The 26,037-nt window shown below is 44.4% G+C and overlaps 2 protein-coding genes across 5 annotated transcripts; both read right to left on the bottom strand.

The window, feature by feature from the left end:
* Nucleotides 1-4,089: 4,089 nt before the first annotated feature.
* Nucleotides 4,090-6,366, bottom strand: LOC127337119 (probable polyol transporter 4). 2 transcript variants are annotated; one of them, XM_051363999.2, is made up of 2 exons: nt 5,980-6,366; nt 4,090-5,708 (listed from the first exon to the last, which is right to left on the bottom strand). In XM_051363999.2, the coding sequence occupies exons 1-2, from the start codon at nt 6,124-6,126 to the stop codon at nt 4,374-4,376; spliced, it is 1,482 nt and encodes a 493-aa protein (XP_051219959.1). In that variant the 5' UTR covers nt 6,127-6,366; the 3' UTR covers nt 4,090-4,373. The 2 variants fall into 2 exon arrangements, with proteins under 2 accessions (XP_051219959.1, XP_051219958.1); XM_051363998.2 differs by having other exon boundaries at nt 4,090-5,746.
* Nucleotides 6,367-7,021: 655 nt separating this feature from the next.
* LOC127337120 (probable N-acetylglucosaminyl-phosphatidylinositol de-N-acetylase) lies at nt 7,022-25,294 on the bottom strand. 3 transcript variants are annotated; one of them, XM_051364002.1, is made up of 9 exons: nt 24,999-25,294; nt 24,636-24,706; nt 22,139-22,224; nt 22,012-22,056; nt 21,853-21,933; nt 21,301-21,368; nt 8,501-8,554; nt 7,912-7,962; nt 7,022-7,467 (listed from the first exon to the last, which is right to left on the bottom strand). In XM_051364002.1, the coding sequence occupies exons 1-9, from the start codon at nt 25,184-25,186 to the stop codon at nt 7,404-7,406; spliced, it is 708 nt and encodes a 235-aa protein (XP_051219962.1). In that variant the 5' UTR covers nt 25,187-25,294; the 3' UTR covers nt 7,022-7,403. The 3 variants fall into 3 exon arrangements, with proteins under 3 accessions (XP_051219962.1, XP_051219960.1, XP_051219961.1); XM_051364000.2 differs by having other exon boundaries at nt 7,912-8,064; nt 24,999-25,290; XM_051364001.1 differs by having other exon boundaries at nt 7,912-8,064; nt 22,139-22,203; nt 24,999-25,288.
* Between the last annotated feature and the right edge of the window lie 743 nt (nt 25,295-26,037).

Consider the following 26,037-nt stretch of genomic DNA (forward strand, 5'->3'; position numbering starts at 1 on the left):
AATTCCATAACACAAGCAACTAAAAGAATAGGAAGATTAGCATATTAATTTTTATATGAGACACCCATTATTTGAATGTCACAGCCTTTTGTAGGCAGTTTCCTCATCAAACTGGAAGAGTGAATTGTAGGTTTCCTTATCTTCTCGATGGGATCACCACCTTCAACATTTTTCAGACAACCATTATGTGCGTCGTTTCAATCTTGAGCCGAGGGATTTCATTAGGCACAAGTATAGATCCACCAACGCTATACTGCAGATGTCCATCCCGGTTCTAGAATAAAATCTTAGCAAATGAATTTTACATTCAAAAGCGGCAAACCGTGAAAATGTGGCATATCAAGAGTAAAACAAAGGATATGATAATTATAGGTACCAACTGAACTCTATCTTGTTCAAAGAAAGCCATGCCCGGAATCACAATAGCGGAGAAAGCAGCGGGCCTCTGCGCATCATGTTGCACGGCAGCACGTACACCGGCCACCAGCAACATGGTCCTCCCGAGGAAACGGAGGTCTTCCAGATGTTTCCGCGCCGACGTGCACCATGGAGAAGGCGAGGGAACCCGGCAGCGATGGGGAGGTTGTTGCACTTACCCGATCGAGGTCGTGGTGACGTCGTTCGCGAGTCGCGAGCTCCTGTCCTGGTTGAGCTCGGGTGGGCCGGATACAGAGAAGGTAAACAGGCAGTGGCAATCCCAAGTTGTGCGTCTTGATGGCGGCGGCGAGGTATTGTTCGACGACATGCGCCATGCTGTCGGTCACCGTGTTCTTCAGGCCAACGCCCAGACATAATCGGCATGCGCGTCTCCTGCTTGACGCGGTCGAATGTGTAGGTGAAATGGTGAATTCTCTGTGCCCTTGCCAGACGCCGGTCACGGATGGTTGGTATCGAACCTAGGTGAGCCGTCGGAGGAGGTCATGGAGGTCGCAGGTCGCAGATGGTTGGCACTTGGCTTTGAACGTGTGAGCCGCAGGAGGAGGTGATGGAGGTCAACGCGCAGGAGCCTCTCGAGAATGTGGGTGGCGAACTCAAGGTCTCAAGCTAGGCCGTTCTCGCCGTCAGAGTTAAGAACTTAAGATTTCGTCCAGGTGAGGTATTCTTCTATGGAGAGCGGAGGGGCATGGGAAGGTAGCTAGGCAAGCGGCATAAAAAGTAACAACTTCTGATCGCTTTCCGAATAAAATGGTGATTGCTTTCTAAATAGAATGCCCCTGATCGTTTTCCTAAAAACAAGCGCTGATTACGCCTGAGGAATCAGGACGATTTGTTTCTTCTTTCGGTCGGGGGATGGACGAGAGAAGAGAAGGAAGTGCGAACCCAAAAGAAATATCACCTATGGCCAGTAATTACGAGATCAACGGTCAACGATGACTAGTAAACGCGTTGAGTGACAAACGACGAACTTCAATATAATAGTATAGAAATATTTCCGATCTAATTTGCACCATAATTGATTAAGACCATAATTTCCTTGAGCGTTTGGAATGTCTGCGATTTTTTCCGGAGCAAGGAAATATATCTTTCCTAATTAATTGATAGCGTGATTGATTTTACCATGATTGCTACAAAATTAGATCCGACGAAATGGAGACCGTGAGATTATATTGGACGGACAGGATGTTTCTAATGACGACCATTAAAGTACGTTGAGTTCAAACGACCAACTCCCATTAATAGTAAAGATTGCTACAAAATTAGATCCGATGAAATGGAGACCGTAAGATTATATTGGACGGACAGGATGTTTCTAACGACGACCATCAAAGTGCGTTGAGTGTCAAACGACCAACTCCCATTTAATAGTAAAGATTCTAAATAATGTCTAGATATGTCCTTTCTAGGACATAGGTTTCTTCATTCCATGAATAAGGCTTATATATTTTTTTAAAGTCAAACCATGTGTGACCAAGTTTCTTTTTTAAAAAAATAACATGCGAAATGCAAAAAAAGTATCATTAGATACATCATGAACTATATTTTCATATGACATTTATATTTCCTCCGTTCCAAAAGTAACTTGCTCAACTTTGTAGTATCTAGACACATTTTTAGTTGTAGATACAACCGTACCTAACATAAGTTGAGCAAGTTATTTTATGGCGGAGGGAGAGAATATCATATTTGTTGATATGTTTTGTTAATAGTTTGATCAATTTTACTTGGCTTGACCTTTAAAAAAAACTTATTTGTAGAAATGGAGCGAGTAGGAAAAACGAGTAATAAAATAACACGGCAAGTATAATGTATCATAAGTTGTTTGGTGCAACACTAAGAAAACGCAGAATTCTTTGTAGAGTTTGAGTATATGTTGTACTGATCATTGACACGGTATTGTGTAGTGTAGAAAATCCTACAATTTTGTTTGGAAATCCTTTGAATCAAACATTCCATAAGTTTTAGCACAATTGTATTGTTTTCATCTAGTTGTCTATCGGCTCGTAGCAAACATGGTAACAAACTCGCGTGGCAACCGCGACAATGACACATATACTCGCACGAGAGAGGGAACAAATCACCTGATAAAAATACACCTACCCTGGCGAGTATAGGAGTGGACCATGAAAGACAAAGAGAAATGAGGTGATCCAAGAAAGAAAAGAGACAATCTAGGGTTTCATCCCTCTCACCCACGACGTTGCCAGTCCACCCCGTCTTTGGTGGCCTTGGGGCCTTGGAGGTGCGGCAAACCATGGCCTCTCGCTGGTGAGATGTTTCAATTCTTCATTTCTAGGTATTTGTAGTGTTTGTTCAGGATGGGGCGGCTATAACCTGAAGTTAGAATAAGGTTCTCCCTGCCCTATCCCCTTTGGCAATGGTCGTTGCTCTTGTGCGCTGGTCCTTTGGAACCCTAGCACATCGACTTTTCCTTTCTCTCCTACAACAAGCTCTACTACGACAAGGTTTGTCTGAGGAAGGGGTGAGGATGACGGCACGTCTTTGGTTCAATCTTTTGAAGTGTATAAGTAGATTGCCTAGCCCTTTCCATCAGTTCGGACTTTTGGTTGCATTGGCTACTGCATGAAGCTTAACATGGTATCAGAGCCCAGGGTCTTGAGTTCGAGTCCTGGCTTTCACAATTTATCCTAAAATTAGCTCCTCTCATCGCAGCTGCCGCCGCCGCCCGCCCCGGCTGCCGCCACCGCCTCTTTGCCTCTGACTCTACACGTGTTGACTTGTCTTCCCGTCTTCCCGTCACACGTGAGAGGGGGTGTTGAAGTGTATAAGTAGATTGCCTAGCCCTTTCCATCAGTTCGGACTTTTGGTTGCATTGGCTAGTGCATGAAGCTTAACACAATCTAGTGTTTGTAGTCTTTGCTAGGTGTTCCAAAAATCTATTTGTATTTTTATTATTTTTAAAGCTCTTTATGCTATGGTTGATACTTATCAATAGATCAGTTGATTTGCCGCAAAAAAATTAAACTATAAGCAGGAGATGGAATGTGGAACGGAAGGAGGAACCAACCCCATATGTTAGATAAGCTAGTTTTATGCGTCACGTTAATCAGCCAAAGAATATGTTGTGATTTAAACAGGAGTAGCCTGGTGAGATGTAGCAAGTTGTTGTGAATTTTTGGGGATTCTTAATAAGACAGCACACGAGCAAGTGCCGCTCAGTCGATCAGGGTTGTTTTTTTCTTTCTATATTGTTACTAAGATGGTGTGATCATCCTGAAATATACAGATGACACTATCTTCAGTTTGAACTATAATCTAGAAAGGGCTAATGTGCTGAAAAATATAGATAACATTCCTCATATTAGTATAACAGAAACGTTATGGGTCAACACTTACATATAAATTGTTTCAAGCCAAACATGTATAAAGGTTTCAACTTCTCCTCTTGCCACTGAGGAAACTCAGGTAACAGTTTACACAATGAAATTAACACTAGAATCTGCACCGTCAGCTGGGAGATAAGCTCAGGCTAAGAGTAATCATGGTTTGAATGATGCTGATGCAGTTGGCAACATGTTCTCAGCTCTGGAATTTCCAGTGTCATGCAGGAACTACACACCGAAAGATTACATTGCTGCCTCCCATGATGTGATGTACTCCCTCGGTTTTATGAAACTTATCCACAGTAAGAACTTTCTAAATTTAGATTTATCTAGACACTGAATAGTATCTAATTGAATTTCCCCTATATACATTCAAATTCTAATACTGCATGAGTCGGCGGGAGTATTACTGCATGGACTATCTCATTTCTGTTCTACTGTCATTTTGTTCTGTGAGAATGTTAAAATTAGAGCCGATTGTTAACTGTATAATTCCTGTCCTAAAGGACCCAATAAATAAACAAAATGGAATGCACATTCTGAAACTAAACATTCTGATAGTTGCCCATCAGAGGGCTGGCGTACGTGTCTTCAAGCTTTCCGCACGAGATGTTCTGCATCCCCGAGCTCCACTTCGCCCCGTCTCTCCCCCTCGGCCTCACCCTCGCCAAAGAGTAGCTCGATCTCTTCCAACGTCTTGCCCTTCGTCTCCGGCACGAACTTGTGCACGAACACCACGGACAGCGCCGAGATGGCGGCGAACACGGTGAACGCGCCCGCGACGGACAACGCTCGGCTCACGGACAGGAAAGACATGGCCACGGCTCCGCTGGTCACTCGGTTCACCGCCGCGCCGAGCGCCGCCGCCTGCGACCGCAACCGGAGCGGGAAGATCTCCGAGCTTGTCACCCAGCACACCGGTCCTATCCCCACCGAGAAGAAGGCCACGTCGCCGCACACCGCCACGACGGCGATGGCAACGCCGAGGGCCTTGGGCACCGCCCCGTGCGCGAGCAGCCAGAGCGTGGCCGCCAGGAGCACCAGGCAGACGGTCATGCCGACCGTGCTCACGTACAGCAGCGGCTTCCGGCCGACGCGGTCGATGAGCACGATGGCGAGCGCGATGAACGCCGTCTTGAAGAACCCGACGGCGACCGTGGCCAGAAGGAGCTGGCTCTCGGTGCTGACGCCCGCGTCCCGGAAGATGGTCGGGCTGTAGTACACCAGCGCGTCGATGCCCGTGATCTGCTGGAAGCACTGGATGCCCAGCCCCGTGACGAGCATGCGGCGGATCGTCGGCGACGGCCTCGAGAGCTCCCGCCACACCGTCTCGCCCGAGCTCGCCGCGCCGGCCGCGGCCGCCTCGATCTCCGCGAGCCTCTCGTCGGCCTCCTCGTCGCTGTCGGTCACCCTGAGAAGCACCGCGCGCGCCTCGGCGGCCCTGCCCTGCACGACGAGCCACCGCGGCGACTCCGGGATCACGAGGAGCGCGAAGACGATGGACACGGACGGGACGATGCCCACGGCGAGCATGACGCGCCAGTTGATGTGGTCGGGCAGTCCCGAGAAGACGTAGTTGGAGATGTACCCGAGGAGGATACCGAGGTTGATGAAGATCTCCGGGAAGGAGGTGAAGGAGCCGCGGGACGCCGCAGGGGAGATCTCGGCGATGTAGACGGGCGCGATCATGACGCCGAAGCCGATGCCGACCCCGGCGAGCAGCCTGCCGGCCATGAGGACGCGGAAGGAGGGCGCCAGGGTCATCACGACGGCGCCCGCCTGGAAGACGACCGCGGCGAGGCCGATGGTGCGCTTGCGGCCCACGGCGTCGGAGGTGCGGCCGCCGGCGAGGCTGCCGAGGAGGGAGACGAAGCTGAGGCAGCCGACGAGCACCTCCTGCTGCACCTCAGTGATGTGCAGGTCCCTCTGGATGAACAAAATGCACCCACTCATTACTCCCACATCTGAGAGGAAGAAGCAACATGTTCTAATCAAGTCAACGAAGCAATTAGCTGGTGGTAAGAACTAAGAAGTCAACGCGTTTCATTGATCGCCAAGAAGTGTAATTAGCCATGTCATGCTGCACGATCGCCAAGAAACTCATGCTGCCAAACCATAATGAAATCTGCATCACGGATTCCACCGACGGCGGCTAGCTGCCGGCCGGTGCCGGAGATGTGGCGGCGGACGTACGTACCGTAGCCGAGGAGCACGGAGTTGAGGGAGGCGAAGACGGAACAGGCGAAGACGTATCTCGTGCTGCTGCGGCTCCGGCCGGCACGAACGGCCTCGCCGCCCTCGTGCTCCTCCGGCGGAGGCACGACGCCGTCGTCCATGCGCACATACTTGTTCTGCCGGCCCAGGAATCCCGGCAACCTGCCGCCGTTGGGACCCGGCGGCTCCGCGCCCAGGAGCCCCATGGTTCACCCTACGCACTCCGAGCTTCCGAGCTTCTTGCTCGCTCCTCTGCAAGATCTGAGCGAGGAGGAAGAGACACGACCGCGGGAGGAGGAGACGAGACAGCTTTTTTACACGTTCTGTCTACTTTCCGCGGCCTGCACGCACGCGATTTGGTCGTCGTTCAACTGCACGCACGCGATTCTCCAAGTTGAACGTCGGGACTTGCATTTTCAAATGGGACATCTTCCGTATAGGCCCCTTGAATTCCATGGTTATTCCAAAAAAATAACAGCTAGTATACTCCCTCCGTCTAGATACTATTTAGTGTCTAAATTAATCTAGATAAATCTCACACAAGTTTCATGAAACAGAGGGGGTAATATACTATTCCCTCCGTCTAGTAAAAGAAATCTCAACTTTGTTTAAATTTAGATATATCGATACACTAAATCACGTCTAGATATATTCAAGTTTAGACAAAATTTAGACAGGACGGAGGGAGTAAAATATATGGATTAAGAATCTATAAACGTTATCGTCACATTTGTCTCGCAGTTCTCTTTCATTTCATATATATTTATAAAATATTGTGAACATGTTATAAGGGCACCTTATATTTTAGGACAGAAGGAGTATTCCCTACCTTCAAAATATATCCAATAGTTCTTTTCCTCGACACAAAAAGAATTCATCCAAAAGTTGCGCTTTTGGCTATCTGCGAAATGTGGAATTTTCACCAGGCGAGAATACTCAATATGAACATTTTAACGGTCGGAAAAAAACCAAATTGAAATTTAGGGCCAGAATATCCCCAGCTCAGGTTCAAACATGCATATAAATTTTGAGTTCAATTTAGGGTTTGACCCATCTCGTTTTTGCCATATTAATTTTAGGAAAAGCATTGCAAGTGCGAGCTGGATGCGGCGTTACAGTGGAGTAAACCGTACCAAGAACAAGCATTGCAACATTGCCGGCAGCACCAACACAGTAGGACTACCATTGCCTATACACCACCTCAGTCGACAGTTGGGAATCAAAATTTTCAAGATCACTAGTTAGGGCTGAGATAACATAGATTCCTACACTGCTCCGCTTCATCCCGATATTGGCCATGTATCCTTGATTTCATCTAATACAGTGCAAGTAAACCAGCACCAGTGTCTTGTGCTTCTGAGGAATCTTCATACCGACACAGTTCTTGCTTCAGCACAGCAGCAAATGCTAAATTTTCTGAAGCATGTTTATGTATGTGTAACTCGAGAACCTGACGAACAATCTCCTGAACCTACAAAAACACAAAGAATATGCTAATTTTCTTCAGTATAATGCATTGTCTACAGAAACCAACTGAATTGAGAATTTTGAGATAGATAATCCAAACTTCCTTAATTTTTGGGTGTGGCCTTACTTAAATACTTATTTAAAAAAATTGAGTATTGCAGCAAGCATCAGGTTATATCACGCCAAGTTGCCAACAACCTGCCTAACAGTCAAACAGTGTCCTAAAAAAGAAACAAGTCTAACCGTAACAATCTAGTTAAACGACTTAGCATATGTTTCGCAATGTCATATTTTTTTGGAAGGGGGTATTACACATAGCTATGGTATAGTTACGACCCTTTTTTACTTCATAGAGGTTATGAATTGACCATATCATTCTGTTGGGGTCAGAGTTCCTAAAAGGCAGCAGAGATGACGTGTAAATGTAGAGAAGACTGATCCTACTTACCAAACCCACTGACTTCTGTGTGCAGCCATTGCCTCAAAGGTCCGGGATGGGCTACAGTTAACAACACAACACACTGGTTGTTTCGAGCTTGAGGAAATCAAAGAAGATAGCCAGATGTCAACTGGACCACTGTACTTGCGGAACATATTCAGGCTTACCTACATTTCCAAAGAAACCAGAATCAATCATGTGAACGCTCAAATCACTAGTTTTTCCAAGAAAGAAAGTCTATGTACTATGGTACATCCGTACAACTCAGATACAAATAGAGGGTATGGTAATTTGTGTAGTACAGAGCTTTTCACACATTAAACTGACTGCTAATATTCTAAACTGTGCATAAGAACACAACTAATTTATTGTTCCCCGTGTCAAATGCAGTCCAGTTTAACTAGCTTAAGTGCCAATAACATTGATAAGGACATCGAGCCAATAAAACATCTTTGAGAAAACGCATGCATAGAATTAGTTGATTATGGAAGTGACGAGGTAAATTCTTTAATCACCATAAAGAACTCAACATATTATTCAAATACTCCTTCAGACTATAGAATGAAACGGATGGCAATCAAAGCTCTTGGGGAAAAACCTTACAAGTTCCCATGCTTCAATGTTTCCTTGCTGGTTCTCATGAAGAAGCTTTCTGTTCATATGAAATATTATGATGTTTAGACTCTAGAACAATAGACTACAAAATAACACAAATATAGGCATATGTATGAAATCTAAACAAGTAACAACCATAAGTAAAAAAAATAGCAGCTAGGTAACAACAGCAACAGAATGATTGCAGCTCACCACAACCATAGAGAAATTAGAGATCTGAATTCTAATGCCACCTGTATGGACATCCACATATTAACAGAACTGTGTGAAAAGAGAAAAGTAAAGTGTAACCCAATGCTATAAGCCAAATTTATGTTAAGTTGGTGTAACATCCCAAAATTTTCAAAACAAAACAAATGAATTTCCCTAGTTCCAAATTTTGGAACCAACAAAAACTTTCATTAAATTAAGTATGATACATAGTGATCTTGCTTAATTCTTGTGCTATTGCCATGATTGCTTGTTAAAGTAGTTTGAAATAATCTTAAACCCTAAACCTCACCCCTCTTTTCACCATCCTAGTTAAAATAAAATAAAAGGAAATTAAATAAGAAAAAGGTATATGTGCCTATGGCTATTTTTACAAATCTTTACCCTAGACCTTTCTACTTTGTTTAGAGGTTTGGAAAACCTTCATACACCTTACCTAGTACTTATCAAACCAAATCCAAAGTGAAACAAAAGAAAATAAAAAGAAACTAAAAATGCCTTAGAGGCATATGAGAGTAAAATAGCAAATTTGTGAAATTAAGAATCTTGATCCTAAGACATGTTGTGAATGGTGAGATCACCCCTATATACCATTTCAACACTCAACAACACCAATTAGGTCAAGCCAAGTCAAATTAAAATTCAAATGCACCATATGCATAAAGGCATATGTGACACATAGCCATAAAACCCAATTCTTGCCCTATGCCTTTAAAACTTGACCAAATGGTGTGAAACCATCTCTAAACCTAATCTAATACTAAACTGGCCCTAACCCATGCCCAATTAAAGCAAGATGAACAATTTGCAAGAATAATGAAATTTGACATATCACCTCTTATGTGTTATGGCCATTTTTGCAAATCTTTTAACGAGACCATTTGAAATGGTTTCAATGGTTTGAAAATGTTTCTAAACTAATAAGAATCACATTAGAGTCAAGAAAAGTCAAATCAAATGGAGAGAAATCAAATAGTGAGAAAATCCCAAATTCACTCACATACACACTTAGCCAATTTGCAAATCTTCACCCAAGGCCACCATTGCTTGATCTATTGCTTGGAGAATACTTATATATGATAAACAAACACAAATGCATCAAAAAACCAGAATCAAATCAAAGCAAATCTCAAAACCAACATACATGTGATAATGGTCAAAATTGAGTTTTATAAAATGTTCCTCACTTTACCCTCTGGTTTTGACTTTTCTTCAACCAACCTTGGTCAACTATTGCCATGTCATCCAAGACCTTGTCAAGGTGAACAACTTTCATGTTGACAACACATGCTAACTTTGACCAGGTTGACCAGTAGAGATTTGACAAGTGGTGACTTTGAATCAAAGTGAAGATGACCACATTTTGGAAATTTTTGCAAAACAGCTCCAAATTGAATACCACCACCACCAATATTTCACATTAATTATATGTTTGAGCTCCACCAAAAAGAATTGCAAAATTCCACAAAAAGTTTCATGCGGCCATTAACACAAACACCTTGCAGGCACAATTCTGAAAATGCAACACATCCTTTTACCCACTGGTTTTTAGCCTAAACTACTTTTAATTCTTGATGATCATTGCTCCCCTATCACTCCTACACCAAGCCAGTACTTGCCATGGTCGATTAAAGCCTATGGAGAGCACAACATCACCAGGCCGTACCCATGCTGACCCTCTTGCCACTCATCCTCTCCATCTCCCTCTGAGCCCTTTCTCCTTGTCAACTAGCCATGGTTTTAAAGGCGTCGCCTAGGCGTCGCCTAAGCGACGCTTAAGCGTCAGAGCGCTCCAGGAGGTCAAGGCGTCGACGTCGCCTTCGTTTCCTGTCCAAGGCGTCCAGAGGCGTCTCTGAGGCGTCCAGAGGCGTCGCCTAGGCGCAAAAATCTCCGCCTTCCTCGCTTCTGGACGCCTCGGTCAGGTCGAGCGGGAAACTGCGATGGCGGGAGGGAAAACTGAAATTGGCGATCATGGGAGGGAAATTGGGGGCCAGGGATGGGGAAAGAGAGGGAAGAGAGAGAGGGGAACATGCCAGGGGAATCGATTGGGAGAGAAGAGAGAGAGGAGGGAGCTCCTCTCACGCGGCCTCCCCAGCTCCGGCCAAGCTTGTGGCTGCCTCTCCGCCCGGCCTCCTCCTCCTCCTCCTTGCCCCATGGAGACGGGAGACGCGGCGGTCGCTGCGACGGGAGAGCCGGCGGTCAGCGACGGGAGAGCCGGTGGTCAGCGACGGGAGAGCCAGGAGAGCCGGCGGCGCTAACAGTGGAGGACGACGTGCTCGTGTGCGCTGTTCCTGGGATCGCTAGGGTTAGGCTTTAGATAGTTAGTTGGGCTTTTTGGGCTGAAAGGGGCTTTTGGGCTGAAAGAGGACGACGTCTTGGACAGGAAACGAAGGCGACGTCGACAGGAAACGAAGGCTTCAACTTCAACAGAGGCGTCGCCTTGCAACGCGCCTTAGGCGCCTATGCGTCCAGGCGCCCCCCATCGCCTTGGGACGCCTTGGCGCCTTTAAAACCATGCAACTAGCTCGCCTACACTATACCAGACATGCCAGTACTCTTCCTAGCTCAAGACTCGCACGACATTGGCCACCAGACGCACGCCCAGACACGCCCAGAACGTGCCAGGCACGCGGTGAGCGCGCCCAGACAACGCCCTGGACGCGCTAGTACGCCTCTCGTCTGGACGCTCTCGTCCTCCTCTCCCTCTCCCACTTGGCACGCATGATCACCACGCCTACAGCTACTCGCCAGACATGCTCGCTTGGCCGCGCACGCCCCATCACCGTCGCCATGATCGATGCTCTGCCGCCAGTACCGTCCTCGTCGCAGAAGCAATTCGAGAGATCCCATCGTCCCCTGGACGCGCCAGCTACTCCTCGAGCCTCGCCTAGACGTCGCCTACACGATGCGCTCCCTAGCTTGCCCCTTCGCGCCCTGGACAGCCATCGCCGTCGACGAACCCTTGCAGCACCCGCGGCACCATCACTCCTCTATAAATAGAGACCTCCCGCGGCCAATTCATTCACACCAGCACGATCGCCTCATCTCACCAGTTCGCCTCGACCAAACCACACCCCAAATCTTCACCGGAGCTGCTCCAATTTGAAGCCGACGGTCGCCGGAGCCCGCAGATCACCATCGCCGATTCACGCCGCCCCGAGCCTCGCCACAGCTACCAGACGCTTCTTCACCGTCGACAACATCGCCTCGCACCCAGCAGAGCCCCGCGGGAACCTCCATCACGCCGCCGACCCCCTACCTCGCCGGAGCAGCAAGCTCTTCTCCCCCGACGGTGACGACGAACCACAGTCGTCCGATCCACCTCTAATCGCACGGTCGACGTTGCCAGGTACCGTTTCGGTGATTTAAAGTCGCTGACATGTGGGACCCCATGTTAGCAGGCCCGAATCGTTACTGGGCTGCTTCTCTGTTTAAAACATTTCGGCCCATCTGTTTTCCCGCGCAGCCCAACAATTTAAACTTTGTATTAATCCATTTCAGCAATTATTCAATTCTGGTCTGTGCTATAAATTGAATAGTTTTAAATCTACAAATCCAAATCTTGTGATTAAAAATGTTCTGGAAAGCTTATGAATTTATCTAGCCAAACCCACTGGATTCAACCCCATATCTTGTGTAGATTTTGAATAGCAAAAATAACAAAACAGAGACTTTTCAGTATTCAAATAAATCTTAAAAATCAACCTTTTTGAATTTTGAAGTGAATCCAATTGCAATAATTCACATTTAACAAACTCTAATTTACTATGTAAAAATATGATATGGGTTCTATACATGATCATGGGCTAGAAGCAAAATATTGGCTATGTAGTCAATACTAGTCCATTTAAACTATTTCAAATTTTAGGAATTTAAATCTATGAGGTGTAGCACCTCATTTAAATCATTCTCTCAAGTGATATGAAGTAATGTGTTGACCTTTAATTGCTTAGGCTCATACTTGCTCACTTGTAGAATTTAAATCAAAATAGTATTTAATTTTTGCAATGGTTATGTAAATCACATGAGATGATGAATCTCATTTAATTCATGTTTCTCAAATGATAAGTGTGAAATGTTGACCTTGGTCAACATATGATCACCCCTGGTTATTTGAGAAGATTAAATCTTAAGAAGATTCAATGAGAGGAAATTATTTCTCCAAACCAAAGAGAAACCCTAATTCCAACTTTCAATGAGAGGAAATTATTCTCCTAATATTAAATAAGGAAACCCTAGCATAATTTGGGAATAAATGTTAAATAGTGATGCTAGATCATTTGTGTGAGCCAATAAGGCTAATTAAGATTACTTAAGTGTTGTTTGGTGATTGTATCCTCGTATTCGTTTATAGACGCTAGTACCGGAGACTATCAAGAGGAAGAGGTCTTCTACCAAGAGGAAGAGCAAGAAAACTTTGATCACATCACCAATCAAGGCAAGCTATTACCAATGCAAGCTAGACTAATGCAAACTATTTTGGTTGCAAGTTTCTATTCTTGCAAAGTGCAAAGCTCTATAAGAGCAAGGCACCATTACATTTTACTTTATGATCCTATCCCAAGTTTTTACTTTACAAGCTTTACCTGAATTTTGTTTATCAAAGTTACTTTTTGATTTATGATTTACTTGGTTGAAGTATAGAGTAGTACAAGAGAATCACACTTAGCCTAGCAAGCTCCAAGATACTTAGCACCTCTCATAACTAGTTGCTAGTGCTCAATATTAAAAGTGACTACTCTAGTTGGGAACTTGTGAATTGAAATGACTTTGAAAACCTTGGAATGATGAGTCATTCTATTGAGAGATTTTGAAGGTGAATATGACTGGTGAATGACTTGGTGAATTTTACAAAAACACTGATGGTTGGGTTCGGATGTGTGGTGACCCGGCATACCACTGCATGGTGTAGTATGCAAGTCTGATATAACACCAATGAAACACCGTTCCACTAGTATTATATCGCTCAGAGTGGTACAACAGAAACATATGCGGGTCCAAGGCATGTCTATAGGATTACATACAGACTCTGTTACATAAGATCATCACAGCCTCCTACTTTACAATGAGGTAAAACTGCAGATAATTCCAGAAGAACGACTCGTAGTCTAACCCTATCACGAACTCTATTTGTAGAGTATTTGACTAGCTATAGGGGCTATGAATAGATTCTAGCTAAATAGAAGCTAGGTTTAGGAAGCTAGTTCCCTTCTATGGCTAAACTAGGTTTTCTCCATGTTGGATGTGGTATCTGACTCCTCTGACAGGGTCCTGTCTCTTGAAGTAGTTGTTGACTCCTCGGCCTTCGAGTTGCACTGTAGCTCCTCCTTCGATGCCTCCATATCTAAGCAGGGGATTTAAGAGTGGGATGAGTACGAGCGTACTCAACAAGTTCATTATAGGAAAGAGGTGTTTAATGCACTAGCTACGGCATTAGACCAGAAAGTCTAATACCAATGCAGGTTTTCATAATCATTTCTTCAAAAGGTTGCTTTTATTCAGAAGAACTATGTCCGTCAGCCTTTACCGGTTTACTAGAACTTCATGGAGCTCCTTTCCGGCCGCGTTCGCAGTTCCATATCCCGGAACAGGGAGTGACAGGTCACGGTTCTTTACACTCTGCAGAGGTGTGTTGCTTTACCCATAAGAGATCTTAACCTTGGTGCCAACCGGGCATATTCCCCGTCCACACTTCCTATGGTGTGAGGCCCGGTATAAGGTCTAGCCAATCATGTTCCTCCGCTACCTCGAACACCCACCCTTTATTGCATGCCCCGACCCTGGGTCCTCGCCGGTCCCATTATTCCCATATATTTCAGGGTGGACCCCGACCACGACGACAGTCTGGGATCGAACCAAACTCCTTCGCCGGTACCTGCAACCCATCATAGACCGCAATACCGTGGGGACTTAGGACTCCCCAGCCTCACCATCTTGCTCCTTCGGGCGCCAAGTGTACTACGGACTATGCCGTGGGGACTTAGGACTCCCCAGCCTCACCAGCTTGCCCCCTTGGATTACAAGTGTACTACGGTAGAGCGCATCCGTTGATGAACGAGAGGTGGAAACACTTTTGACTACTCCGTCCCACTCCGGATCTTATGGTTAACACGGATATTACGGCACAAGAATCACTGGCGACATTTGTTGTTTAATCCTAGATGGATATAAACCCGTGCAATGGAACCTCCACCATATCAACACAATCCATGGTTCCATTGCCCACCACATAGTCATATTCATAGTTATGAAAGTAGTGGTTTTGATTTTTATGCAATAGTGATAACCATAATACTTTGCAAGTAATTTGATAGAAATACTCAAATGACATGAGCAAGTGATGAACTTGCCTTTCTTGACTGCAAGATTATGCAGGCAAGGTCTTCGATACGTAACAACTCCAAATTCTGAAATAGCATCATCGTCCGGTAAGGACGATGTTTAAAAGATTGGCAACGATGCAATAATGCATAAGTATGAGATGTAATCGTTCTAAGCGTGTCCTAACCCCGATGATTTAGGATTAGTGAGTGGTAATGATTAGTTCAGGGTGTGTTGCACTTTTAGAATGATTCTCATACAAGGTTCTTATTCAGGGTTGTGTTGTTTTAGAATCATAAGCAGGTGGTAAAATGAATAGTAACAATCATACACACTTAGGAATAGTAGTTGTATAATAAGTAAAGAGCAGTTGTCAATTTTAAATCCTATAATGCATGGTTGATGATTACTTATTATATAATTCAAAAGAATAACTTTTGAAGAACATGTTCTTTAAGGAAGAACAAGTATGATAATTAGGTTTGGTGGGGTTCTATGGTTTCTATGGTTCTAATTGGTTTCTGGAGTAAGTAGTAGCTGGATAACAACAAAGTTGGATTCATTGACACCTAGGGCTTGTAAGGTTAAGATAAGCCTAGGCATCCTAAGCAATTCATTATACTTGGGTGTTGTCAAGGTTGGTTTATCTTGCTAATGATAGCTGGCTAGGGTTTATAGGTCCTTATAAGCAGGGTTGATGATAATTCCTTATTTTCTTCAAAAGAATAACTTTCGAAGAACATACTTCTTAAGTAATAAGAAGTATATCAATTAGGGTTGAGGTGGTCTAGGTTTTACTGTTGGTTCTATTAAGTAAGGTTTGATTGGCTCCTAAATAGGATGGTTGATAAGTATCCAACACTAGTAGGTTTTAGTGGAATAGGGTTCTGTAATGTAAAATAGCAGGTATGGTTGCTATTATGGTTCATCACAATGGTGTGATGCTAATTAGGGATCATTAAGGATGATGGCTTTGGTAATAGGGTCTAGGGTTTTCACTTGGTTGACATCACTTGATTAGTTAGGTCTGATGAGGATGAACACATGGGATACCCATATATTAGTGATAGGTCTTCTACATTTTATGTGTCCTAGACAAGTATTTAGTTGCTACTATGGTTCTATGATTTGGAAGTAGGTACCATGATCACATGTTCTAACCTAGGGTTTAGGTTAGAAGCATTTTAGGGTTCACATGTAATAATGGAACTAGGGTTCCTAATTAATTTAGGGTTTTAGGAGTCACATGAAATGTTAGGGTTATAATATCATTCCATGTGGAATTTAGGTTTTGCTATTTACAATTTAATTCTATGATTAATAACTTCATGTTAAAGTTGAAGTTATTAATAACTTTGAAATAAAATTATTATTCAATTTGGCTTTTTATTAATTTTTAATTATTTACTAATTAGGATAATTATTAATTAGGGTTTAAATTTCCCTAATAATGATTTAATAGGATTGCAAATAAAGAAAATTAGTTTTCATGTTTCCTTTATTTGCTTACTGGTTTTATTTAATTTATAAATGGTTTCTTAATTTCTGAATTTTTAATTGTATTTAGAATTTAAAATTAAAGGCTTAAATAACAAGTATTAAAAAATTGAATTTTTATTAAAAATAAAAGTTTCATTTTATATTTTTATTGGATAGAGTTTTCTTTTCTAAGAATTTTAATATCTTATTTATATTTTTCTGACTTAAATTGGATTTTCTAGATTTATTTGAAGTTGCAGAACTTTTCTGGAATTAAATTTTAACGGAATGACTAAAGGTACCCGGTTAAGCTACCCAGAGGGTCACTGACTAGTGGGCCTTAGGCCACGTCAGCTGCCACGCGTCTTCTGACCAGAGTCAAAATCGACGACGTGGCTCGGGGGTGGCCGACCGGCGGCCAGGCGAGGTTAACGCCGACGATTCGGCGCTCCCGCGTCTGGGCTGAGGTGCGGGTTGAATGCGCCGCGCTATGCTGAGCCTATGGGTGGCGGCGCCCCCATCTTTTGGTCACCGGAGTAACTCCGGCGAGCTCGAAATACGGCGGCGGGCACGGGTTCACGACATGGCGACGCTACTGTGGCCTAGTAAGCAAAGCGGGCATGCCAGGCGGTAGAGGAGCTCACCGCGGTTCCGACGAGCGTGTCGGCAAGGCTTGGGGTGGCCTATCTCGACGGCGATCGTCGGTGTCTGTGGGTGACCGGCGGAGAAACGGCGAGTCGATTCGTCGGTTGTAGGGCTTCCCGGCAAGCATGCGTTGGCGAGGGGGTTGCTGGCGACCAGGCGAAGCTCCAGAGCTTCACGGCGGTGCTCGAGGTGGCCCTAATCGGCGACGGCGAAGATGGCCAGGCGGCTAGGGTTTGAGAAATTTGGGGAGAAAAAGAAGAACAGGAGCGAGGAGGGCTTCGGCCAAGTATTTATAAGGTGTCCGCGTTCGTCGGCGGTCGCCCAGGTCAACAACGGCGGCCGGGACGTGGCTTGCCGGCGTCGTGGCGCTCCCCAGTGCGTCGACGGTGGCGAAGACGAAGGTGGCGACCTCGTCTTCGGTTTTATCCATCGAAAAGGTATGGTGGGCCGTGTTGGGCTGCGGTGCTGGACCGTGTTGGGCTGCTACTGATGGGCTACACGACCAGGTAAGTCCAGGTAGTTTTTCTTCTCTCTTTTCTTTTTCTGTTTTTTTTTATTTTCTGTTTTCTAATTTCTATTTTGAATTCAGATTTGAATTCAATTTCTCTATCTGGCAGGTATTGCAATTTTAATTCCTACAAGGATTAGTCCAGGGTACTGCAAAATCTTGAGTGGTGTAGTTGCAATTTTAATATGATACTAAAACATTTGTTTATTAATTAGTATTGGTATTTGGTTTAAATTTCCATGTGGACATGAATTTGAATAATAACTTTGAAGATATTCAAATTGTTTTCTAAATGATATTTTAATGTCACCTAGAAATACTTAGAGTTAATAATACTCTTATCATGGTTTGGTTTTGATGTATGGAAATAAGGGGTTGATAGCCACCCATATAGTTTTATTTATAAGATTTAGCACTAGGTTCATCTTATGTTCCATAGTTAAACATAGGATTTGATTAGAGTGCACTTATAGGGTTATGTTGCTATTTATCTAATGATACATGGATTGGAACTTAATTGTAGCTTAGGTTTTAGTTGTGATTACCCAAATGATACTCAAACTATGTTTGAGATTTAATTCTAGGGTGTATAGATGAGATGACACCACATTGCATGTGATAGGGTTTAATCTCCCCTAACCATGATAAGGTGGTTACTTGCTTAATATTTCATGTGCTTCTCTAATTACTAAAGATTTGGGAATTGGTTTTTATCTTCTACCAATTAACTTCTATTAGTATTCTCAATTCTACCATTAAAGTAACTACATTAGTTATAGTTCTTTTTATAGTTAACTTTGGGCATATGGGGGTATGGTTTCTCACCAAACAAAGTATAGTGTTTAACTCTAAGGTTTGCTTAGGTTCTTTAATTTATGAATTAGAGATGTGGTAGGATTCTTCTTATGATCACCAAGTGGTTCACAAGTTAAGGTTAGGATATAAGCCTGGTTTTGATTACTAGTGATCTCCCTATAATTTCATGTGGTGGATGACATCTACTTATCCTATTAGGATTTAACTTATCCAGACTTATCTCAAGGGCATGATCATGGTTTAAGCATGATCAATTTGTTCTTAATATATTTACCTCAAGTTCTTAGTGTTTATGATCATTACTCATTTTATAATGATCAAGGTTTGGCTTCCTAAGGTATCTCTTATGAAATGAGTTTCTCACTTCTATGATCAAGCATTGCCTTGATCATCTAGGGTATAGTACTTCTATTTCACTTTCTAGGATGGGCCTACTATGGTTGCCTCTAAAGTTTATATCCCAGGAGAATGCCTGAGATATTATGTTAGGGTTCTACTTAATCAATGATGATATAATCATCTGGTATATGGATAGTTCTCTCCCTCACATTCAAGTGTTGCCTCAACTAACTTGAGTGTAGCACCATAGCTTGAGCTCTCTTATATATGAATGGATTATTCTAGGGTTTATGGTGTACTCACCAGATCTCATTAGATAGTAAAGGGTTAAGTCTCCACCTAGATGCTTAGTTAGATGAGTTACTACTTTACTTCATCAATTCATGGATATGATATTACCCCATTTGGTATTGGCTATCTCACCACTCCCAAATGACATGGTTTAACTCCTAATACTTTAGTTTAATGGTGTCCTTGATTCTTAAATAGGTAAAGCTATGTTTTGTATGATTGGTCTCTCTCATTTTGGAAAGGACTTTAATACTAACTTAAGGTTAAGCTCCATAAGGATTGATGTGATCATCAATATCTATGTTTAACATAAATGGTTTCTCTCTCTAGGAATGTCTTGAATAATATCCTAGGGTTCCTCTTAAAGATGATGATTTGAATACTTGGATGCATATCCAAGGTTTAGCTCAAGGTTTGTTCTTGCTTCTCTAATAATTATAATAGAACTCTCACCTCTCTAGGTTTGATACTTAATTATTTGGAATAGAGGAGAATATATATTTCTAGAGTGGATCTCCATGTCATGCTTCCAAGATTCAAGTAGAATGGATATCATAGGGTTTATGATAAGGATATGGATTAGTTTAAGACATGGAGAAGATAAGTGAAGAATAGTTTCTCCAATTATTGTTACTTGGTTTCCAATTCAATGGATGTTCATATGTTATGGCAAGGAGTTCCATGTTATGATCCTTTATAAGATCAAGCAATTGTTCAGTGAGTAAAGTGTTGTTGTGTTGATTATTAGTTCCATTTGATCTAACCCCTTAGATCAAATCCTATCTACCCAAAACAAGGTTTTACAAAGTCACTTTGAGGTTTGTAGCGCTTGACTTGATGAGCTACTTCAATTCCACCAAGGTCAAGTGATACTTCAGTTACTGTGACTGTTTTACTTTAAAGCGCGAAATTTCCCCAGATTTTCTATGCATGAATGCAATGCACACATCTGTTTCCTCTATTTTTGTAACCCCATTACCTGGGATATTACAGGATGCGATACCATTCCAATTTTACAAGTACCCCCACAATACCTGAATCTGGGTAAGGCTTAGCTGGAAACTTATGTATTTTAGTATGGGTTCCCTCTGAACAAGCGTCATAGGGGTTATGCCGAGGCTGCCTCCGTTACTGGTGAAATGATGTGAAATGACGTGAAATGAGGTGAATGTCCGGCCCAAGCCTCGTGCGCTCCCAGTGACGGTGTGTCTTCACCGGGAGGCCAAGCTCATGGGGAGAGGTGCCTATACTAGAGTATGTAAATGAAAGGTTAGGATTGGTAGTTCGCGTCTGCGTACGATAAATCAGGGCCGATTACCCGACGAACTATTGCAATTGTTGTGGCACAAGTGTACAAACTCTGCAGAGTTAAACCTATTCGAATAGCCGCGTCCGCGGTTATGGACGATTGGAAAGGCCATCTTTGTTCCGTCATCAGAACTTTTCTAAAAATATGAATGGTGACTTGTGACTTGAATTGAAAGGTGACTTTGACTTTGAATCACAACTGAGTTGTGGGAATGACACTAATGTTCCCACTTGAGTTAGTTAAATGAAGAGGTTTGGATTATTAAAGTGTTTATGAAATAAAACTGGCTTTATGCAAATGAAACTAGAGCTTAGAACCCCCTTACTATAGTTGATAGTATTTACCTTAGTATTAGTTTGCGAGTACTTTAAAGTACTCATGGCTGTGTCCCTGCCTATTCAAATGGCCAGACTATGAAGACGAGTACCAGAACCCGGAGGAAGGACAGCAGGACGTCTACGACAACTAGAATCACTCCTGACGTCAACAGTTGCCTGTGGAATAGATGGACTACTACTACGCTACTTTCGCTTCCGCTATGTGTTATGTAATGGATCAATAGAACTTCTATTATTGTAATAAGACTGGATCATGTGATCCTTTATTTGTAAGACGATTATGGTATGTAATGAATGATGTGTTGTGATATCAATCTATTATGTCTCGCAAAAACAATATTCCTGGGATTGCGATGAATGGCATAATAGGCATCTGGACTTAAAAATCCGGGTGTTGACAGTTGGCAGCACAATAATTAGTTTGCCTATTCTATTGTAACCTAATTAAAATTAACTCATACATGTATGTAGGGAATGGAGACGCACAATAAAAGCCCACTTATAAGGTGTTTAACAAGCTGACTCACCTTATGCCATGATGAACGTCGCGGTGATTCGGATGATCTGATACTCCACAGGAATCAAAGGTCACGATCTAAAACAACATGGAGTATTGCACCAGTAAGTACAGATACTGGAAGTAAAATAAAATGCAATATATTAAATTCATAGGTCCAGAAAAGGAGATAAGAACATTTGTATTACACAACGTATGATGAATTAGTAACTGTTTGCAGCGAACATGTATTTAGATTTGGAGATGGGTGATAACTAATATAGAACATCAGATAACATGGCTTTCCTCATGAACAAGTAGAATTAGCAAGAGGTTGTGACAGTTCCTTTGAACAAGCTATCTCCACTTAAGTATAACAATCAATTGATCGGAGAAGTACATAAAGCAACAAAAGTAATATTGCTGTGGTGATACATACTACTCAAACTTTCTTCTATCACATATAATACAGATCAGCACATCTGCATTTTTGCTCCTTGATGATTTCAAATATGGTGCAAAATCAAGGAAGGCATAACATTATGCTTTTAAATTCATGTGAGAACTGAGTTGAAGCCATTACAGTGTCGATATCCCATAGTTGGATCTGCTCCATGGTAAGTTCTGCTAACAGTCCATGATTCCACTTCTCTTGAAATCCATCCTAAAATATGCGTTGGGTACTTCACCATATGTTTTGAATAGTATCTGAACTGTGGAAAATGAGTGCAAAATAAATAACCTGTAGCTTTTGATGGTCCAAGACTTCAACTTGCTCAGCTGGAATCTGCAATTATTGAAGCACTGTCAGGACCTGAACAAGAACTTGCTCTCCAAGGGGTACTATGGAGCAATGCGGACCTGAGTACCTTGAGAGTAGCACAGGCTTTGTATAGTTCTTCTTTACGAATATTTCCAAGACCATCAGCATTACCTGTAAAAATGGTAGTGGCCACTGAAAGATTAACTCAGCAAATGTTTATAAGCCAGAATAAGAGAGCATGGTGCTCTAGCATGCAGTAGTTTGGATTTGCCTTGCAAGTTAGAGAAACCGTTCTCTAGTGCTAAACATTCAGCATATGGTATATGTTTGAGTAAGCCACGCAGAAGGACTTTTTGGTATCAGAACATAGCCTATTCTGGTGATCTGTTATTCAAAAGGACAAATCAGGCAGACATAAGAATATTGCATTTCCCAAAGCCTCCCTTCGACTTCTAGAGATATGTTCTTTCTAATTTTCCGATGACCATCGCTAGTGAGCAGATTATCACCATGTGCCCATGGAGCAATTATATCGTACTTGGAAGATACCTGGATGTACTGGTACCTCCGCACCAAAAAGTAGTACCTAATCAAAATTAACCGTTGATTTAAGTAGGGGAAAATTCCGAAATCAAAGTAGTCTATCGGTCCTAAATCCTCATCTTCCGTCCCACGATCTCCGTTGGTCAAACTTCCAAGGGCCGGTTTCATCCAGCACCTCAGCTGCCTATTCATGAGTAGGTAGCGGCACTGGTGTTGAACGACGTTGGCTAGTGAGGTAACGAGCCAGGGCAGAGCGAGGGTTGTAGCCAACGATGGGTTGCCAGCGAACGAGGAACGGCAGAGAAGCCGCAATGTGGCAGCCGAGGAAACATTCCGGTAGCCACAGGTCGTGGAGGTGGCACAATGACTAGGTAGTACCATCAGGTACCATTCATTCTCAGACGTTGGATGCATCCACAATGAATGGCTGAGGTGGTTTTCAAGCATAGGAGAATTTGCCTGTGTCCATGTATATAGAGTTATAGACCGACTCTCGTCCATGCATATCAGATGAAATTGGCATGGGAACAAGTAATTCAAGTGATGCAGATATAACCTTCCCTAAGTGCTCCCACATACAGAGAATGGACCATGCAGTTCCCTACAGACTCTTGGATGAAAAAAATGATGGTTTGTCCTAACGGTCGCCACTAGTGCTAGTACTGCTTAAAAGTATGGGTACGTTTGGTTTAGAGCCAACGCTGGCCATACCAAAAAATTGGCTTGCCCGCAAGATTTGGCTACCGTTTGGACTAGCACCAATTATTTGGCTCGCCCAGCCCAGCCCAGGACGCCCCTGTGTAATTCTCGCCAATTCATGGACGCGCGGAGGGCGCGGAAAACGCTCGCCAAAACTTTGGCGTCGCCCATGGCCTCTCCCTCGCTGTTCCTATGCTTATCTAGCTTGGTCTTATCAAAGAGAATCGATCAGCTAGATGGATTGACTACGGGCCGAAATTTTTTTGACGGAAGCATTTTTTTGACGGAAGCATAGCGTCGTTGCAGCTATTCTATCTGATTGTTCTCGTGCAAAGTGGCCGTGTAATTATCATCTTTAACACATAAGGCATCCAACGTACCTCGTACTACAACTACTATTATGTACTCAATGATGTTTGGAGTACGTTGTAGGCCTATACTCTCCCTGTCGGAATGAAGAGAAGAGGAGATGGACGTCGCCGGAGATTTCAGGGAACAAGTTGTCGCTGCCTCTCGTTGGAGAGAAGGGGGGAGGCCGCCGCGCTCCATACCCGTTCCGCCCCCGCAGCCGTCTCTGACCAGGCCGCCTGCCGCCGCCCGCAGCGCTCCCGCGACCGCCTCAGCGCACCGCCTTATCCAATCTCGGCATGCGCCGGTCCGTCGCTGCCCCCGGCATCTCCTCTAAGCCACCCCCATCCGGGTTCTTAGGGTTTTTCAGCGGCATGTCTATGCGTGGCGGCGACGGTCTGGGTGGGAGAGAAAGTGACGGGAGGGAGAAATGAAAGAACTGGCGGGAGGGAGGGAAGTGGTGGGAGAAATGGAATTTCTTTGCGTGGCTGACACAGCTGGCCTGCCACTCGCCGCATCACTTTCGTTGCGTCCGCCCCCACAGCTTTCCCGGCATAGCGAGGATAGACTAGAGACGTCAGACACCGTACTCAGCCGCGCCGGATGGAAAAGCATCGTGGGCGCGCGGCTGGGAGTGGTCAAACGTCCGACGCGCTTCAAATCCCTTTAAAGAACGGTTTAGAAGACACGATTAGAGATGCTCTAATTTTACCAGCTCCGTTGGCTCCAAACCAAGTGGAGACATAGCAATTCTGCCAAAATTTTGGCTGTTACAATGGCTACAAACCAAACAATAACAGCTTACCAAAATTTTGGTCATGCCCTCGTTTTGGTCATGCCAAAATTTTGGTTGGGCTAGTTTGGGCTCAAACCAAACACACCCTATATTTCCACAGAAACTAATCGTCGGGTGCGTATAATGTAATCTGGTTAATCGAATGGATGGATGACATGATTTCTCCTGTACACGACAGAGAATAGACACATACATGACAACGGTGTAGCAATCTTACCCAGGGACATGCACAAGATGTGAATGTTGTGACCTTTTGACTTGAGGAAAAGTATAGTTGGAGTGAAAAACCTGCAGCAGCAGTAACGGAGCCGTATCACATAAGAAGAAATTAACCTTGACAGCAAGCTAAAACTCAGAACTAAGTCAAGACACACGTTATGCACAACAAAATTGCGGCCACTGTTTGTCCGAATCGAATCATAGGCCGCAGGACCGCTCTCATTTCCACAAGCTGAAGCTATTCGATTTCCAGTCAATCAATATATGCTGTCCTGCACGATCCTCGGTGTGCCAGACATTTCGTCGAGCACCTGGCGTGCAGATCATACACGAAGGAGAGAAGATGGAGAGTGCGACATACATGGACTCGTCGTCGGGGTGGGCGAGCACCAGGAGCACGTTCCTGCTTCTCTTGTCGCCGCGTAGAGGGGGCATGAAGCGAGGGCTCGGAGGCAGGCAGTACGGTGCCGGGGAGGAGAGGATCCGCCCGAGGGAAACCGCCCAGAGTAGGACGGCCCCGGCCGCCGGGACCATCCAGATCCAGGCCATGGCCTGAGTCTACTGCGGGAGCAGTTCGGCGAGTGGCGCCGCGCCTGGCTTGGCTGTCAGGAACGGGCGACCCATTTCGGACGTCTCCATGTTTGCGTATCTCCGGGGACATATTTTTGTTCGCGTGTTCGTTTGCGTTTGGGTGTGCTTCCACCGGCGCGATTCATTTTTAGATTTCCAACGTATTTAAAAATATAAAAGTAGTATATTTAAATGTATAAAAACTATACAATGTAGATCTAGAAGTCTAGACTACTTGCTTCCGGACGGGCCGGCCCCGTCGTTGCGTCGCTCCATCGTCTGCTTCTCCGCCGCCTCCCGTGCCGCTGCTATGGCTCGATGCGCCGCCGTGTCCACTTGCAAGCACTGCTCCAGTCGCGGCGTCATCCTTGAGCGTCTCGAAGAACTCGACTATTGCTCTCTGCTCCGCCGCCCTCTCCTCCGGGTAGGCGCATCAGGGTCATGGAAGACCATGATATGTCGGAGTCGGACTCCTCTGCGGCTGCGGCGGCCGCCAGCGTGCGCTGTTCCATCTCGGTGTCCAACGTCGCGTGGCCCGTCCGCTCCTACTCTGCTTCCTTCTCCGCGTCAACCAGGTACTTGGCGTCCCTGATCGGGTCGAGGAGGTCAGTGCTGTCGTCGGAGTCGAACTCCTCGTCGGAGCTCGAGGCCGGGGGAGGTGGAGTGGGAGGTGTAGGTGGAGGTGGAGGCGCGGCAGCCTGGCCGCGGCCGGCGTTGCTCATGGTGGCTGCGGCGGAGTCTGAGCGGCAGCGGCACTACGGTGGAGGTTGTGCGGCGGCAAGGGTTTAGTGGGGAGGAGATGACATGCTACCGCCCTTGTTTATATAGAT

Source organism: Lolium perenne, chromosome 2 (assembly GCF_019359855.2).
Source record: "Lolium perenne isolate Kyuss_39 chromosome 2, Kyuss_2.0, whole genome shotgun sequence".
Taxonomy (NCBI): Eukaryota; Viridiplantae; Streptophyta; class Magnoliopsida; order Poales; family Poaceae; genus Lolium; species Lolium perenne.